The following is a 16,489-nucleotide window of genomic DNA, read 5'->3' on the forward strand; positions in this document are numbered from 1 at the left end:
GCAGACTGATTGCATTCAATTTGATCAATCAATCATTGATTTTCAACCATGAACCGTCTATGGCTGGCTTAAAAATTGTTAGAGAGCTGTGATAAGAGAAAGGGAGCAATTAAAACTTACATCAGCCTTTATGCACAGCTGTCTGATGGGATAGGATAAGAGAAAAAAGGGTAGTTTCAAAGTGGATGTAAACCCGATTCATGAAATTTGAGCTTGGCACATATATCTGCAGTGTTTTCTTATTCCTATTCAAAGCACTAAGTTCCATGTCTTTCTCCTGCTCCACCCTACTCACAGGACAGATCTGAAAGTTTATGCCTATGTGAATAGGGGCGTGCCTTTCCTCCAATCAGCTGTCTCCCAGTGTAATCCAACACTACACTGCTACTGCTAAATGAGGAAGTGAAAATTCTAACATGATGTGCACTTTCTGAACAGTATATAAAGCTGAAGAGCAGATATACATGTAAACTTAGGTAGGGAGATTTGTTTAATTTCTGTGTATCATCTGAGGCTGTTCAATTCACTGAGTATATGTGAGGGTTTACATCCACTGTAACCAATTCAGCCCCGAAAGGTTTCACCCCCTTCCTGACCAGAGCCTTTTTTGCAATTTGGCACCGCACTACTTTAACTGGTAATTGGGCGATCACACAACACTTTACCCAGACAAAATTATGTATTTTTTTCCCCACAAATAGAGCTTTCATTTGGTGGTATTTGAGCATCTCTGCAGTTTTAATTTTTTGCACCATAAACTAAAAAATCTGACAATTTAGGAAAAGAAAAAACAATATTTTTTACTTTCTGCTATAAAACATACCCAATAAAAAAACGTAAAAAAAATGAATTTCTTCATCAATTTAGGCCAATATGTATTCTGCTACATGTTTTTGGTAAAAAATATCCCAATAAGGATATATTGATTGGTTTGCGCAAAAGTTATCACATCTCCAAACTACGGGATACATTTATGACATTTTTATTTTTATTAGTCTTGGTGGAGATCAGCGATTTCTAGCAGGACTGCAACATTGCAAGAAACAAATACTAAGTGACAGTTTTTGGGGACCAGTGACACCATTACAGTGATCAGTGCTAACAAAAATGCACCATCTTTGTACTAATGACACTGGCAGGGAAGGGATTAACATCAGGGGTGATCAAAGGGTTAAATGTTTAACTAGGGAGTGCTTGCTAACTGTGTGGGGGATGCTTTGATTGGAGGTTGGAGGTGGGAGAGATCTGCTTAGCATAAATAAAAGATCTCCATCTTCCCCTCTGACAGAACAGTGATCAACCTTATTTATATAGGCAGACCACTGTTCTGCCTCTCTCGGGAGAGCTCGCTGGGTGTCGGCAAACATCAGATCCGCTGGACCCGCTGATTGGCTCCCGCTGTGTTCAATCACAGCAGGAGTTGGTCACCGGGGGCACACGCACATGCCCTAAACCTGGAAGAAGCTGTAACATTCAGGTAGGTTGTTTCATGCAGTTAAATAAACTCACATTATAACCGTTTGCTAGTAAGTTTCAAATAGATTTTATGAATTTCTTCTTTCATGCTTTGGTTTCGTAGTGTATAAATGAATGGATTAATTAAAGGCACTATAACTGCATTTAATATAGAGACATGCTTGTTAAAATAATACCGCTGAATCTGAGATGGGTGAAAATAAGTAAATATGCAGCTGCCGTATACAAGGGACACAACTATAGCATGCGAAGAGCATGTTGTAAAAACCCGCTGTTTTCCTTTGTTAGTTTTAATTTTCACTACAGTGATGATGATATTTCCATAAGATATAATTGTAACTAGCAAAGAGACAATTATAAGAGATGATGATACCAATATACATTTTTCAATCAAAGGTGAGCTTGTACAGGAGTTCTTTAAGAGGGGATAAACATCACAGAAGAAATGGTCAATATTAGAGAAGCAGTAAGGGAGTTGCATTATTAAATATGCTGGAATACATGTCAAGAAAAAAGAGCCATACCACACTGCAACTGTTAGGTGTATGCAAACCTGTCTTTTCATAATAGCATTGTAGTGTAGGGGGAAGCATATGGCCAAATATCGATCAAATGACATCACAGCTAAAAGGAGAAATTCAGCAGTTCCAGAAAGGACGTGGCTATACATTTGTGTTAGGCAGCTGGATAAAGATATGGAATTACTGTTGTTCGAGATTTCCTTCAGCAAGTTTGGTAATGTGGTATTGATGAAACAGATGTCAATAATGGCTAAGTTAGCCAGGAACCAATACATAGGTCTTTGTATTGTGGTATTCAACACTACCAAGAATACAATAAAGAGATTCCCTGTCATGGTCATCATATAGAATAGCAACACAAGACAGAAGATATTAAATCTTAGGTTGGGATGTATAGAGAAACCCAGTAAAATAAATTCTGCTACAATGGATATATTCTCCATTCTGGAAGGATTCTGTTACATTGGTAAGATGTGCCTTCTATTACCGTAAATTGAGATGTGACAAAGATTTTGGTATCAAATAATCCATGCAAAAATATGTAGGAAATAAATTATTATATTAACAGAGTTGCAGTTTTTGTCCCAAAAGTAAGTACATTTTATAGAATAGGACTTTTTAATAATGTATAATAGTTTTTCCATGATGCAAATAAAATCTTTTATCATTGTCAAGTAGCCTTAAAGTGGTTCTAAAGGCAGAGGGTTTCTTTATCTTCATGCATTCTATGCATGAAGATAAAAAAACAAAAAACTGTGTGCAGCAGCCCCCTAATAATTACCTGAGCCCCATCTCGATCCAGAAATGTTGCACAAGATGCCTGTTGATGACCCTCCCTCTTGGCTGAGACAGCAGTGGGTGCCATTGGTTCCTGCTTCTATCAATAAAAGTCAGTGAGCCAATGAGGAGAGGGGTGGAGCCATTGCTCTGAGTCTGAATGGACACACAGACCAGCGCTCTTAACTCGGGTGCCCCCACAGCAAGCTGCTTGCTGTGCGGCACTTGGCAGGAGGGAGGAGCCAGGAGCACCAGCAAGGACCTGAGAATGGGGCATCTGGGCTAGTCTGTGCAAAACCACTGCACAGAGCCGGTAAACATAACATGTTTGTTATTTAAGAAAAAAAAAGATATTAGTATCACTTTAAAAAACAATTCAAAACTTAGCAAGGCCAGTATTTCCATACTCTGTTTATATTCCAGTCCTTTCTTTTTTAGATCAGAATATAAGAAGGTTTTATCAGTAGGGATGAGACGAACACCCCACCCCCCGGTTGGTTCGCGCCAGAACATCCAAACATGTAAAAAACATGCGAACACCATTAAAGTCTATGGGACACCAACATGAAAAATCAAAAGTGCTCATTTTAAAGGCTTACATGCAAAAAAAGTTTTAAAAACTGCAGTTTTTTCGGGAGCAGTAATTTTAAGAATGCTTAAAGTGAAACATTAAAAATTAAATATTCCTTTAAATATTGTGCCTGGGGGGTGTCTATAGTATGCCTGTAAAGTGGCACAGTTTTCCCATATTTAGAACAATACCACAAAAAACACGCAAACACCATTAAAGTCTATGGGACACAAATGTGAAAAATCTAGAGGACCCAGGTCCTGTCCCAGGGGACATGTATCAATGTAAAAAAGTTTGAAAACCAGCCATTTTTTTGGGAGCCGTGATTTTAATAACGTTTAAAGTGAAACAATACAAATGAAATATTCCTTTAAAAATCATGCCTGGGTATAACTGTAAAGTAGTGTATCTTTCCCATGTTTATAACAGTGTCACAGCAAAATGACATTTCTAAAGGAAAAAAAGTAATTTTAAACTGCTCACGGCTGTAATGTATTGTCGGGTCCCAGGAATATACATGAAAATCATTGAGAAAAATGGGTCCCCCCAGCCCATTACAAGGATCTTTGGGTCTGGTATGGATATTAACGGGAATCCCACAACCAAATTTAAAAACAATGGCACGGGGGGGGGGGGGGGGCAGGCACTATTTACTCTGAATAGAAGTATACATACTATATGGCCTGCCCTAAATACTCTGCAGAAAATTCAGCCTTATGTGTTGGAGGTGCAGAACACTGTAACCCCTCACAGTTACGCTTGTTGGGTGCAGGAACAGGCCCTGCTATGAAATATTATATCAAGAATTGTAATTATATCCTCCTGTTAAACAGGGGCAGAAAAATTGGGCCTTGGGGGCGGTGGTGGTGTCACAACACTGTAACCCCTCACAGATAATCTTGTTGGAATGGACCCTGCTGTGAAATATTTGATCAAACATTGTAATTACATACCCTGTTAAACAGGGGCAGAAAAAATGGGCCTTAGGCAGTGGTGGGGGTGGTGGTGCCACAACACTGTAACCCCTCACAGATACGCTTGTTGGGTGCAGGAATGGGCCCTGCTATGAAATATTATATCAATAATCATAATTACATGCCCCTGTTAAACAGGGGCAGAAAAATTGGGCCTTAGGCAGTGGGGGTAGTGGTGGCACAACACTGTAACCCCTGACAGTTACGCTTGTTGGGTACAGGAACGGGCCCTGTTATGAAGTATTATATCAAGAATTGTAATTACATGCTCCTGTTAAACAGAGGGAGAAAAATTGGGCCTTGGGTGGTGGTGGTGGTGCCACAACACTGTAAGCCCTCACAGTTATGTCCCATACACACGATCCATTGGATTTTTTCCGACGGATTTTGGCAGAAACTTGTCTTCCATACACACGGTCACAAAAAATTGTCGGAAAATCCGATCGGAACGAGGCGACTACGTAGAGGCCAGTAGCCAATAGCTTTTGTCTCCAAATTTGTCTCCAAATTTTTTCTGAGCATGCGTGGTACTTTGTGCGTCGGAATTCTATACACATGATTGTAAAAAGTCCAATTGGATTTTGTTGTCAGAAAATTTTAGATCCAGCTCTCAAACTTTTTCCATCAGAAATTCTGACGGAAAAAGTCCGATAGAGCCCACACGATCGGATTTTCCGATAACATAATCCGATCTGTCTTTTTCCATCGGAATTTCCGAACGTTTGTACAGGGCATAACTCTTGGCGAGCACAGGAACGGGTCCTGCTGTGAAATATTATATCAAGAATTGTATTTACATGCCCCTGTTAAACAGGGGCAGAAAAATTGGGCCTTAGACAGTGGTGGTGGTGGTGCCACAGCACTATAACCCCTCACAGATACTCTTGGTGAGCGCAGGAACTGGCCCTGCTGTGAAATATTTGATTAAAAATTGTAATTGCATGCCCCTGTTAAACAGGGACAGATAAATTGGGCCTTAGGCAGTGGTGGTGGTGCCCTAAACCAAAAATATTGTTGGAAGTTAGCATAATCAAGATTGAGGAGGAATAGGATAGTCACTCGGCATAGGCAGTCTTCAAGGGATCCCACATCCATAGAAAAATCAATCAGTTACATCAGCATCAGGTACTTGATAGCTGCTGCTGATCCAAGACTGATTATTTTTTATGAATGTGAGCCTATCAACGGAGTCCGTGGATCTGTTGCAAACCCTCCAGCAGCACTGAATGTTCATGAAGAAATAACACTGGATGCATGACAGGCCAGTAGCTCAATTGCATATTGAGCAATTTCTGGCCAGTGGTCCATCCTCAAGACCTAGTAACCCAGTGGACGGTCTGTTGGAAAGGTCTCCAAGTCTGCTCTTGCCCCAAGATATTCCTGCACCATGTAATGCAGACGCTGGCAATGGTTGCTTGAACTGATCAGACCTTGGCGCTGAGGACTAAAAAATTGTCTAAAGGCATCGGTCAGCCAGCCACCTTCATCCTCTGCTCTCTCTGCAAAGGCAGGATGAATTCTGCAACCTTACCCTTGTAACGTGGATCAAGAAGGGTTGCCAGCCAATAATGATCCCTCTCCTTGATACCACAAATCCTAGGGTCCTTTCGCTTTGAAGACGCATTCAATTGGGAGTCCTCTTTATCACTGAGAATGACGTTGTCAGGAACTACCTCCTCCCAACCACGTACAACTCCTTCTGTTTTTTGGGACTGAAAACCATCCCTTGAAGACTGCTGCTGAGTGTTATCCTCTATATCCATGCTGGCACAATCTTCCTCCTCCTCCTCTTCTTCCTGTGTGTTTGGCGGGCCCACAGGAATGCTATCTGGATAAAAGAGGTAAGAAAGTCCTCCTCTTCCTCCTGCTGTTCTGCCTCAAGTGCCCTGTCCATTATTCCACGAAGCATGTGCTCCATCAGGAAGACAAGAGGGACAGTATCACTGATGCATGCATTGTCACTGCTCACCATCCTTGTGGCCTCCTAAAATGGTGACAGGACAGTGCATGCATCCTTGATCAGTAGCCACTGGCGTGGCAAAAAAAAAGCCAAACTTCCCTGACCCTGTCCTGGTGTCATACTCACAGGTACTTATTGATGACCCTCTGCTGCTAGTGCAGCTGCTGCAGCATTGCCAATGTTGAGTTCCACCTGGTGTGCATGTCACAAATGAGGGGGTTGGTGGGCAGGTTGCATTCCGTTTGAATGTCAGCCATCCAAGCACTGGCATTGTATGACCAGCAGAAATTACCACAGACTTTTCTGGCCTGCCTCAGGAGATCCTTTAAGCCTGGGTACCTGCTCAAGAACTGCTGCACCACCAAACATGGGACATGGGTCAAGTGTCCCTGGCAGAGAGAAGGTTGGTGCCATTGTCTCATATGACCATTCCTGGCTGAAGTTGGCATGGTGTCAACCACCTCGGAGCCTGCCTCTGCAGAGCTGACAGAATGTCTGCCCCCGTGTGGCTCCTGTCCCCTAAGCAGACCAACTCAAGCATCACATGGCATCTTTTTGCCTGAGTGTTTGCGTAGGCCCTTGACTGCTTACGGAGCACAACTGGTTCAGAGGAGAAATCAGAAGAAGTGGAGGGGGTGGAGGAGAGAGCTGTGGCAGAATGACCACTAGCGTTTTGGAGGCATGGTGGCGGAACCAGCTCCAACGATACTAAACCCTGTCCTGCATCCTTCCCAGCTGCCAGCAGAGTAACCCAGTGCACCGTGAAGGAAAGGTAACATCCGTGCCCATGCCTTCTGGACCATGAGTCAGCGGTAATATGATCCTTAATGCTGACCGCCCTGTCCAACAAGGCCAAAACATTGCCTTCACATGCCGGTAGGGAGCCAGAATGGCCTTCCTTGAAAAGAAATGGCATTTTGGAACCTGCCACTGAGGCAAAGCACATTACACAAATTCACGGAAGGGGGCAGATTATACCAGCTGAAAAGGCAGTGCTAGCAATTTGGCCAAGCTAGCATTCAGATGCTGAGCATGTGGATGGCTGGGACTGAATTTCTTTTTCCGGTTTAGCAACTGGGGTAGGGAAATTTGCCTGCTAAAATCAGACGGAGGTTTACTGATAGCAGATTGGCTGCAAGTACTTGGGACACCTATTGCTATACCTTCATTCTGCTCAGTGCAGGTTTTTGAGAGGACTGGAGGAATAGTGGGATTGGAGATCCCAGATGAGGAGCAAGGAGAAGTCCACCTATTTCCTTGATGTGGGTCTTTCAAGTGCTGTTGCCAATGGACTGCATGAGAGGTCGTCATATGTCTGGTCAAGCATATGGTGCCCAAGCGGCTGCTGTTCTGGCCACGTTTGATCCGCTTCAGACATAGGTTGCAAACAGAAACTATGCCATCTGCTGTGTACTTGTCAAAAAAGCCTGCCCCAACCTTCTCTCCACCAGGGACACTTGACTCATGTACCATGTTTGGTGGTGCAGCAGTTCTTGAGCAGGTATCCAGGCTTAAAGGATCTCCTGAGGCAGGCCAGAAAAGTCTGTGGTCATTTCTGGTCACTTTTCAAAATCAGAGGGGAGTCAGCAGCGCCCTGCACCTGCGGAGCTCTGCAGTGTGATGCAGTAGGGTGGCTGCACTTAAGATGCCACTTAGAGGGCATCCTGCCTCATTGGAGTTGTGCCTCCTCCTCCTCTCTTCTATCAGGCATCCAAGTAGGGTCAGTGACCTCATCATCCCCTCCCTCCTCATCACTGGAGCAAACTTGGCAGTATACTGTGGCTGGGGGAACATGACTGCCAGTTTCTAGTCCTTCTTGGGCACCCCTCTCTCTAGGCTCACTTTACTCCTTTCCTCAACCTGGGAACCAACATCGAAGCCTTCCCTCTCACTGTGCATCCTCCATCAGCATGTACCCAACACTGTGGTCAAATCGTTTGGGGGACTCCTCCATGCATGATGGTGGGGCTAGGGAAGGAGTGACTGTTGACAATGAGCCGGTGGAATAGGCCGCTTTGACAGCTGCATTGGAAGGTGAACTACTCTGAGCCTGGTGACAGAGGATGGGGAAGATGAGGATGGCTTTGTTATCCACTCCACCAACTCATCTGCATGTTCTGGCTCAATAACATGGCCAGCAGCAGAAAAAAAAGGACAAGCGTGCCCCACAGCTAAATGCAGAGGATGCACCATGTCCGTGACCAGCACTGTTGACTGTAGACACAGAGCCTGCTTGCCCTCTTTTAGTGGCCTATGAGTGCCTGCCTCTCCTTGTTAGCCTTCCGGACATGATGTATATTTTGTTTGGCAACACCACACTGCACCACACTGTATTGTGTGCTGTGTACACCACCAGAAAAGTAGTAGCAACTGCACTATGGCTACACTGTATTATGTGCTGTGTACACCACCAGAAAAGTAGTAGCAACTGCACTACGGTTGCACTGTATTGTGTAATGTGTACACCACCAGAAAAGTAGTAGCAACTGGACTATGGAAGCACTGTATTGTGTGATATGTACACCACCAGAAAAGTAGTAGCAACTGCACTACATATATATATATATCTATATACTAGACTGTCTGTATCCATATTTCAAATACACAGCCAGAAGTAGATTAGAAATAGTACACCACAGAATGCACTGTAGAATGTAGATCTCTAGGCTACACTGACTGGATGCAGAATGTGTATATATATATATATTATTATATATATATATTAAATACACTGCCTGAAGTAGTTTAGAAATAGTACACCGCGGAATGCACTGTAGATACAGTATAGGCTGCTACATAGACTGGATGCTGCAAAGTGTATATACATATATATATATATATTTATGGTCGGAGCCCTCTGCTGTAAGATATGAAAGAACACATAAACATGTCACAAGACTAACAACATAAAATAGACCTGAATTGTGCCCTTGGTCTGCTGTAAGGTAAGCCCTGGTGAGCTTGGCGGTGAGCCCTGGGCTGCTGGGCGATATGCCAAGGGAAGGCCGCAAAAGACTTGGTTTAGGGAGGTAATTGTTAATTTATGTACAACAAGACACTACGGGGCAAAGTTGCTGAAGGCTCAGGACATTTCCACTTGTGGATTGGAGATGTATCGAGTAAAGCAGGTGGATTCCCGCCTGCCCATCTTTGATCGCGTGGACTGGGACCCCGTTTCGTGAGGCTGCTGATGCTGCTCCAATGCGAAAGAATGTCCAAGAAAATGACCAAGGTCCTGGCCTAATTTGCTCAAAAGGAACCTAACGTGACTAATGAACTGGTTGCTGCCTGGGGTACTAATCTGGAACGGTAGTAATGGGCTGTCCTGCGAGGGATCAAACATATGGGCCAAAAATTGATCTAGGATGGACACGGGGCACCAGGCTTTGAGAGTTTGGAAAGGTTTGATGTCAACCCCTGGAGCAGACTATTGTGTTTTGGACACCCTGAGGAGCAAGATGAAGTAAGTCTGATGGCGTGTGAGGTGGCGTCTACGTAACACTTTACAACTGGGATGGTGACAGTATTCACTGGGGCGTAAGAAGCTGTAGAAAGCCAGGTAGATGGTTGCTTGAACGACCAGACTGAATTTAGCCAAAGGGGAATGTGACAGGATGAAAGACACGTCTCGGAATATGGCGCTGGTGACGGGTAGCCGTTTGATACTGATTTGGGGTCATTGCCTGTGAATAACACACAACATGGTCTTGACCGTATGGGCGGCAAACAAGACGGTTTGTGTATCTAGGGACTTCTGCGCTCTATGGGAAAATCAGAGGAGAGCGAGAATAGCAAGTGAACAAAGCAGCAAATACTAAATGAGTTGTCTCTCACTGGTGAAAATAAAATAAAGAAGGTGTGATGCGCTAATTTCAAAAAGTTAAATAGCCACAGTAAAACCAATAATGTGCAATTAAGAAATTATATAAAGTGCAGCCATGCATGAATAAATGAAAAAGTGACTCTGTGCATAATCTATAACAATGAGCTTAAAAGCCAAAATTAAGCTACAATAGATCATAAAGTGACTATATGTGCAAAAAACACAAATTCACCATAAGTATCGAAATTCATATACAGAAATATGTAAACATCATTAAAATGTGTAAAAAGTTGAACCAAAATATTAATGTGAACAATAAAAGATTTTTGATCCAAGTGACAGCCGTGATTCGTAATGGAGTGTCCCATACACAATCAAATCAAATCGTGCAATTTGGTAAACACACTAAATATATGAATTTTATTGCAAAGATTAAAACTACTCACAAGTAAAGCAGGAGTATGCACATTGACAGACAGCAGATAGACCGGATATGGACGTCCCTTCCGGGTTCCTACGCGTTACGTCGTCAAGACTTCAACTGGGATTCCCAATGATCCGAAACATAGAAGCGAAGTTGCGACTAGATTCAAATCGGCCGTAGATGCGAGGTGACTACAGGGCTCGTATGACAGATCTGCCTGTATTGCCGATGATATGGTTGGGTTTGAATCGACTAAATGGTGATGGTGGTTTGAAGGGGCTTGTGATTGCCGAGGATCCGAAATATAGAAGCGAAGTTGCTACTAGATTCGAATCGGCCATAGATGTGAGGTGACTACGGGGCTCGTATGACAGATCTGAACGTATTGCCGATGATATGGCTGGGTTTGAATCAACTAAATGGTGATGGCGGTTTGAAGGGGCTTTGTGATTGCCAAGGATCCGAAACATAGAAGCGAAGTTGCGACTAGATTCGAATCGGCCGTAGACGCGAGGTGAGTAAGGGGCTTGAATGTCGGATTTGACCGCATCGCCGTGAAGTGAATGGCTCGAGTAAACCCGCGTTGGGTAGAAAGCATGAAATACATGAAAGATGACATAGAAAGACTTACGGTGGCGTAAGTGCGACTTTTTGCAAAACGAACATGATAACGTAACTACTAGAGTTTAGAGGAACGGTAACAACAAAGTCCTACCTGCAACAGTGAGTGTGTAGCGGTCTGAGCGTGGGACAATCGATGAAGATATATGACTGATCTCAAAGGTACAACTGCGTGGACACGCAGTGAGTTGGCAGAGTCAGCCTGTGCAATGCATTTGACACGGATCAGCTTAAAAAATGTATGAGATTAATCTGATATAAATTGGCAGTAAGGAGTATCTGATACGAATTGGTTGTAGAGTGTATGCCATTCCTTACTGTCAAACCAAACACCTATCAACCACCCATCCCCCCAGGCTAGTCAAGTGCAGGAAAGACATCAGGTGGGTTTAATTACACCCCAATCAGCCACAGAAACCCATACAAACAATACCTGTTTATCTCAAAAAAGGATGAGAACAGTGAATCTTATAACTAGTGAAGCCTATGGCGAGTGATATTGGAGAACGACCGACAGCGACTCGGAGGCTTGGATCTATGAATGAATCATATGTTTGGTAGAAGGAATTTACGAATGTACTATGCCTGTGCCAAAAGATGTCGGGACATGAGTGTCAACAACTCAGAGGTAGGTTTTGCGAAAGGGGTGCAGGATAGTAAGCATGATAAGCCGCAAGTTTGCACATGATATGAAAAGATTCGGATACTACTTATCTGCGACCATGAGCGGGAACCGCCGACGAAGACCACGAATGAAGAAGCCGAAGTGCACCTGCGATTGGACGCACAGATAGTCGACCGTGAGGGAGCTGAGAAGAGTCAACCCCTTGATGTGCAGTACCTTGCACTGGAACTGACACAGACCGTTGTGGGTGGTCTGATTATATACCCTCCGGGCTCCTCCCATAGTTACGGGCCACCATACTGGCCCTCTTATATATATATATATATATATATATATATATATATATATATATATATGTATATATATTAAATATACACTAGACTGACTGCATATATATATCAAATACACTGCCTGAAGTAGATTAGAAATAGTAAACCCACCACGGAATGCACTTTAGAATGTAGATCTCTAGGCTACACTGACTGGATTCAGAGTGTATACTAGACTGACTGTATGTATATATATATATATATATATATATATATATATATATATATATATATATATTAAATACACTGCCTGAAGTAGATTAGAAATAGTACGCTGGATGCTGCAGAGTATATATGTATATATATATATATATATATATATATATATAATTAAATACACTGCAATAATGGAATAACCTGCCTGCTAAAATCTAAATAAAGCTATATCTCCGTCCACACCAACAGCACTACACAGGGCCCCTGTGCAGGCAACCTTATATAGTGTGGGGTGTGGACTTAGTCCCCCTGAGCTATGATTGACCAAAGGCACCCTGCCTTTGGCCGAATATAGCTCTCTTAGCAGAAGGCGCTGGGATTGGCCAAAGCATGCAGGTCAGTCACATGCTTTGGCCAATTATCATACAGCAATGCACTGCGATCTCGCAGTACATTATGGGGCATTCTGCGGGAGCTCAAATTTCCCACAAATGCCCCATAATGTTCGATATTGGGTGAATGGGTGAACACCCAATGTTTGAATCGAACTCATGTTCGACCCGAACATCAAGCTCATCCCTACTCATCAGTATATAAACATTTATTTTCAGCAGCACTCCATAACGTTGTCTCCATTTATTTATTTGTATCTGCACCATTGGCAGTTGTGCAAACACATAATTGCCTGTGTCCCTATTAAGGAGATTTTTGTCCTTACAACCACCATCACCAGGAATGAAAAAAGGGGAAAATCTAAATTATAAGTTGATACCAGAAAAGGAAAAGAGGGAAAATCTTTCAATGGGGTGGCTTGTCCCAGAGACAGCTGTCTTATGCCCTGTACACGCGGTCGGACACTCCGATGAAAAATCTGTCATATTTTTTCTGACGGATTTTGGCCCAAACCTGTCTTGCATACACACGGTCACAGTGACGTAGAACATGTATGACAGGATTATAAACAGGCCAGTAGCCAATAGCTTTTGTCTCTTTTGTCCACACACAATCGGAATTTAAACGATTGGATTTTGTTGTCGGAAAATTTTAGATCCTGCTCCCAAACTTTGTGTGTTGGAAATTCTGACAGAAAAAGTGTTTTGGAGCCCACACACCATCATATTTTCCCATAAGATCCGGTCACACATTTTCCATCTGAAAAAGTCCGACCATGTGTACAGGGCATTAGAGGGATTTTCAAAGAGATTTCCTCCCATTTCCTGTTGTTATCACGGGACAGGAAGAGAAGGATAATCTTCCAATGTGATACAAATGGAAAAACTGATGGGGTTTTTACCAATTCTCTACTTTACCCCAAATTAAAAAAGTTTTGGCTTTGGGTATGCTTAAAATGTGTATTAATTTTTTCTTGAACAATATGATTGCTCAAAATAATTGTATTTACTATTGGTAAGGACAGAATAAATGTATTGTAAAAATTATCGCTCTCTCCAGCAGGATTGTTTCTGTATAGTTTAGAAAAGTTCCAAATATGAAAAAAATATCTTGGAAACAATATGGCATCTTGATAGAGCAATTGTGTACAGTAGGGTAAGACACTATCTGATGCAGCAATGTGCACCCATCTCCAGAACAGCAGCAAATACATTAGCATGTAGATGCCTCATATTCTGTTAGGTAGATTTTAAATAGCAATTTGAGGTTCAGTGACTTTCATCTAATTTTAATCTTAAATATAAAAATGTTTTTATATAGGATGTTAGAGTTCAGATTTAAAGCAATCCTCTACTAAGAAAAATACATTAGTTATTGATTCTGTCCTATTAAATATACATAAAAACCCAATGACTAAAACCTAATTTAAACTTCAGCATTTTTTTGCAATTTGAAAAGTAATTCAAATTAAATCTTAAGATTTCGTTAACAAAATACCTTGTGAAATTGCTATGAATGTTTTTGCTCAGATATCTTCTGTTGTAAGGTGGCAGCCTTTATCTCAACATGGATTTCCAGTAAAAACTACATGTGGCTGGTTTAACACAAAATTCCAGAGGCATTTCCACTGTTTTCACCACCAAGTGCCATGCAGCATCATTGGAGTACATGTAGGCAGAAAGAAAGAAAGAAGAAAGAAAGAAGAAAGGCAATATTTTATTAAACATACATCCTACATTTTAGACAACTTACCTTTGACATTTATTTTAAAGGCTTTACATTATTTGCACTGAAATTTCCATGATCTGTTCAAATATACAGAATTTGCTTCCAAATAACAAGCCATTTAGATAGTTAATGCAACAGAATATCAAGAACTATACCTTTTGTTTTAATAGTGAAGCAGAAAGGTTGCATTTCATTACTAGAGAAAACAAAGGTTAACATTACGCGTGTATAACTAGTATTTATTAAGTATTAATTATATGCTTTCTGTGTCCACAGGGAACAGCTTTTATTATATTATTTCCATTTAATAGACATCAATTTTAAAAAGGAATGAAACTAAATCCAAAGTGTATGCATTTTATAGCTTTTGTATTTATCCAGACAAATGTCCTCTGTTGATAAAGATTACTACCTAAAATAGCATAGGTTGTTGAAAATTATCTGTTTAAAAAGACACTAGGGAATCTGTCTTAATTTATGATATACATTGCACACTGCTTGGGATACCAGGGATATCAAATTTTTGTGGTTTTTATTAAAGCGTAAGCCAATCCAATTTTTTTTTACTTGTTTTGGATATTGGGTGGGAACTAGAACTCCTGTGGGGTTCCTACTGATACCTGACCTTTCATTACATATACAGGTTTATGTTTTCTGCTTAGTATTGTAGAAAAACAATTATGTTTTACTTTTCCTATCATAGTTTAGGCCAATGAGAAGATTCGGAAAATTTAAAATGATATGCTCCCTGCCTGGTTTGTTCTGTGAGGGCCCATTCTTACCCTTTGATTTTTAGGCTCACCCTTATTATAGGTTTACCTGTAGGTAAAAGTAAAAAAATAAGGGTATACAACCGCTTTAAGCAGTTGGCAGCTTAATCCTGTTGTTAATTGTCCTCCGTACTGTTTTCTTCTCATGTGCTTCCTAGTATTCTCTCTTGGATTTCATACTCTTCAGTCCCCCTTTTCGATTCTTAATGCATGAATGCTTCTAAAATCACCCCAGAATGGTAGATTTTTACTGCAATGTCAAGTGGTATTCAAGTCCATTTTTGTATTTATACCTACATGTTACTATATGATAAGGCTTACCTGTAGGTACAGTAAATATCTCCTATACAGACACTGTTTAGGAGATATTTACTTTAGTAACAGCCAGTGACATCATCGGCGCATGCACACTGCCACTATTGGGAGAGCTGTGACATCATTGCAGTTTTGCAATTAAAATGGACAGAGCCAGCGAACTCGGAAAGAGAACTGATTGAAGACAGAAGCTCTGTCAGCAGGTACAGTGCACTTATGGAAGGTTTCATTTTAAGGCAAGTCTTTAATAATATGCTAATATGCAATATATACTAGCACATTGTGCTCTTAAGGGAATTTTTTATTTTTTTTTGCAACTTACTACTATTATAGGAAGTGCTCTATGTTTGTTTCTGTAACAGTAAAGAACCCCGCTCCCAATATATTTTATATTTTATATGGGCCTGTATACAAGAAGTGTTGTTTGTAAATGCACTTAATAATTAATTCTTAATAGTCATTTTACTATTAATAGATATTTTTTTATGTAATGAACAGAGTGAATCTTTCCACTGAATGAAGAGTAAAGAGTAGAAAACTGATGTTACACTGATACACTGGGGATAGTGTATCCTCATTATACTGCAGCAGGTTTGGCATGATCCCACAAACCGTCGTAGCTGTAATTCGGTCCTTTTAAGCGGCGCCTGCCTGCTGCACAGGGGATGTGCCGATGCTTGTGACCAGCGGTCGCAATGACCACCAGCCACGAGCGATTGCGGGCATGAGAGGCAGAACAGGGCCGCATGTGTGTAAACACACAAATCTCTGTTCTGTGCGCTGAGATGAGAGATATTGTGAGTTCCTACGTGCTGGGAACCATGATCCCTCATCTCCTATATTCAGTTTCATCCCCCACACTGAGAATACACACATAGGGAACACAGTTAACACCTTGATCCCCTACTAGTGTTAACCCCTTCCCTGCCAGTGACATTTATACAGTAGTCATTGCATTTTTATAGCACTGATTGCTGTATAATTGTCAATCGACCCAAAAATGTGTCAAAAGTGTCCGATGCATCT

General features: G+C 41.6%; 1 protein-coding gene across 1 annotated transcript; it reads right to left on the minus strand.

The window, feature by feature from the left end:
• Positions 1-369: 369 nt before the first annotated feature.
• LOC143939960 (olfactory receptor 2AP1-like) lies at positions 370-14,703 on the minus strand. The gene is made up of 3 exons (XM_077461054.1): positions 14,534-14,703; positions 14,148-14,277; positions 370-2,477 (listed from the first exon to the last, which is right to left on the minus strand). Exon 3 carries the CDS (start codon positions 2,438-2,440, stop codon positions 1,511-1,513), a length of 930 nt encoding a protein of 309 aa, XP_077317180.1. The 5' UTR covers positions 2,441-2,477; positions 14,148-14,277; positions 14,534-14,703; the 3' UTR covers positions 370-1,510.
• Between the last annotated feature and the right edge of the window lie 1,786 nt (positions 14,704-16,489).

This window comes from Lithobates pipiens, unplaced genomic scaffold (genome assembly GCF_037356315.1).
Source record: "Lithobates pipiens isolate NorthernLeopardFrog02 unplaced genomic scaffold, aLitPip1_a1.2 Scaffold_3, whole genome shotgun sequence".
Classification (NCBI taxonomy): Eukaryota; Metazoa; Chordata; class Amphibia; order Anura; family Ranidae; genus Lithobates; species Lithobates pipiens.